General features: G+C 67.8%; 1 protein-coding gene across 1 annotated transcript; it reads left to right on the top strand.

Annotated features, from left to right (window-relative positions):
* The first annotated feature begins 22 nt into the window (after positions 1-22).
* ARF3 (ADP ribosylation factor 3) lies at positions 23-1,655 on the top strand. The gene is made up of 4 exons (XM_006035190.3): positions 23-879; positions 1,048-1,158; positions 1,272-1,396; positions 1,476-1,655. Exons 1-4 carry the CDS (start codon positions 732-734, stop codon positions 1,635-1,637), a joined length of 546 nt encoding a protein of 181 aa, XP_006035252.1. The 5' UTR covers positions 23-731; the 3' UTR covers positions 1,638-1,655.
* Positions 1,656-1,886: the final 231 nt, after the last annotated feature.

The following is a 1,886-nucleotide window of genomic DNA, read 5'->3' as shown; positions in this document are numbered from 1 at the left end:
TTGGGCCTGGGCCCCCCCAGCAGGAACGTGGCTCCCATAACAGAAGGGGCTGAGCCCCCTCCCCAGCAGGGCTTGGGGCCAGGAGCTGGGGGGAGCTATGCTGGGTCCTGGGGCTGTGGCCCTCTGTGCCCCCCCCGGGAGGGCCCACCAAGTTGCCCTGTGCCAGGTTGGGGGGCGGGGGGGTGCAGTAGGGCAGCCTCGCCCACGTCCCAGTCCAGGCTGGGGTTGGGCACTGAGCGCCCGGGGGTGCTCTGGGTCAGGGCGGCGCGGGGCCCGGCGGAGCCACAGCTGGGCCTGTTTGGGGGCCGTGGGATCAAACAGGCAGCCCCGGTGCCCCCTACCCCTGCGCCGCGCCTCAGTTTCCCCGTCTGCCCTACAGACGGTGGCAGGGGCTGGCCTCCACCCCGCTCCTGCCTGGCTCCCGGGATGTGCCGGGGGCAGGGGACCCGAGGGGAGCCGGGGCTGCCATCTGGGCGCCGTGTGGCGCCGGGCAGAGCCTGGCACTGCCTCTCCTCTTTGTGACGCAGCCAGAACGGCCCCTTGCGGGCGCACAGAGCTGGCCTACGGGCTTTGCCGGGGTCTCCTCTTGGCCCCTGGCCACGGCTGGGCTGAGCTGGGGCAGCCGGGAGCCTCTTTGCTCCCAGGGCCCTGTCCCAGCCTGCGCGCTCCTGCCCCAGGGGTCAGCCGGACGGGCGAGCCAAGAGGGGTGTCCGTGCCGCGCCAACAGCACCATGGGCAACATCTTCGGCAACCTTCTGAAGAGCCTGATCGGCAAGAAGGAGATGCGCATCCTGATGGTGGGGCTGGATGCCGCCGGCAAGACCACCATCCTCTACAAGCTGAAGCTGGGCGAGATCGTCACCACCATCCCCACCATTGGTATGGGCCAAGGGGGACCCGGCCGGGGAGGGGGGCTGGGAGCCATCTGGCAGGATCCAGAGGGGCTGGTGGCCCCCAGGTGAGATGAATTTGCCAGGTCTCTGGCCTGGGACAGCCGCCGCGGCACGTCCCATGCCGGCACTGACCCCCCTCTCCACTGCGCTGCAGGGTTCAACGTGGAGACGGTCGAGTACAAGAACATCAGCTTCACCGTGTGGGACGTGGGTGGGCAGGACAAGATCCGGCCTCTCTGGCGACACTACTTCCAGAACACCCAGGGTAGGTGCGGGCCTTCCCCTCTCTCCGCAGGGCGCCCTGGGGGTCTCTCCCTGCCCCGTCCAGGCTGCGGGAAGTGTGGGTCCCCCCCCAGCTCAGTGCCGCACACCCCCCAGGCCTGATCTTCGTGGTGGACAGCAACGACCGGGAGCGGGTGAATGAGGCGCGTGAGGAGCTCATGCGGATGCTGGCGGAGGATGAGTTGCGGGACGCTGTGCTCCTTGTCTTTGCCAACAAGCAGGTGCGTTGGGGGCTCTCCCCTCCCCACCCATCCGGCCAGCCGGATGTGTCCAGGGCTGACCCCCACCCTCTCCCCCCAGGACCTGCCCAACGCCATGAATGCGGCAGAGATCACGGACAAGCTGGGTCTGCATTCCCTGCGCCACCGCAACTGGTACATCCAGGCCACGTGCGCCACGAGCGGCGACGGCCTGTACGAGGGCTTGGACTGGCTGGCCAACCAGCTGAAGAACAAAAAGTGAGCCTGCCTCGGCACGCCCCCGCGCTGGCTGGGCCCTCGGCTCGGGGGGCCGTGCAGGTCTTCCCGCTCCCCCTTCTCTCTCTTTTTCTCTCTCTCTCTCTCTCTCTCTCTCTCTCTCTCTCTCTCTCGTTGGGTTTTGCTTTCTTTCCGGCACCGGTTGCTGTGGGTGTGGTTTGGGTGTGGGGTTCTGGTCCCCCGGGGATATGCACGGATCTCTTGTGTGTGCGCGTGCGCGTGTGATTAAATATAT

This window comes from Alligator sinensis, unplaced genomic scaffold (genome assembly GCF_000455745.1).
Source record: "Alligator sinensis unplaced genomic scaffold, ASM45574v1 scaffold1065_1, whole genome shotgun sequence".
NCBI lineage: Eukaryota > Metazoa > Chordata > Crocodylia > Alligatoridae > Alligator > Alligator sinensis.
This window is presented reverse-complemented; position numbering and strand designations above follow the sequence as displayed.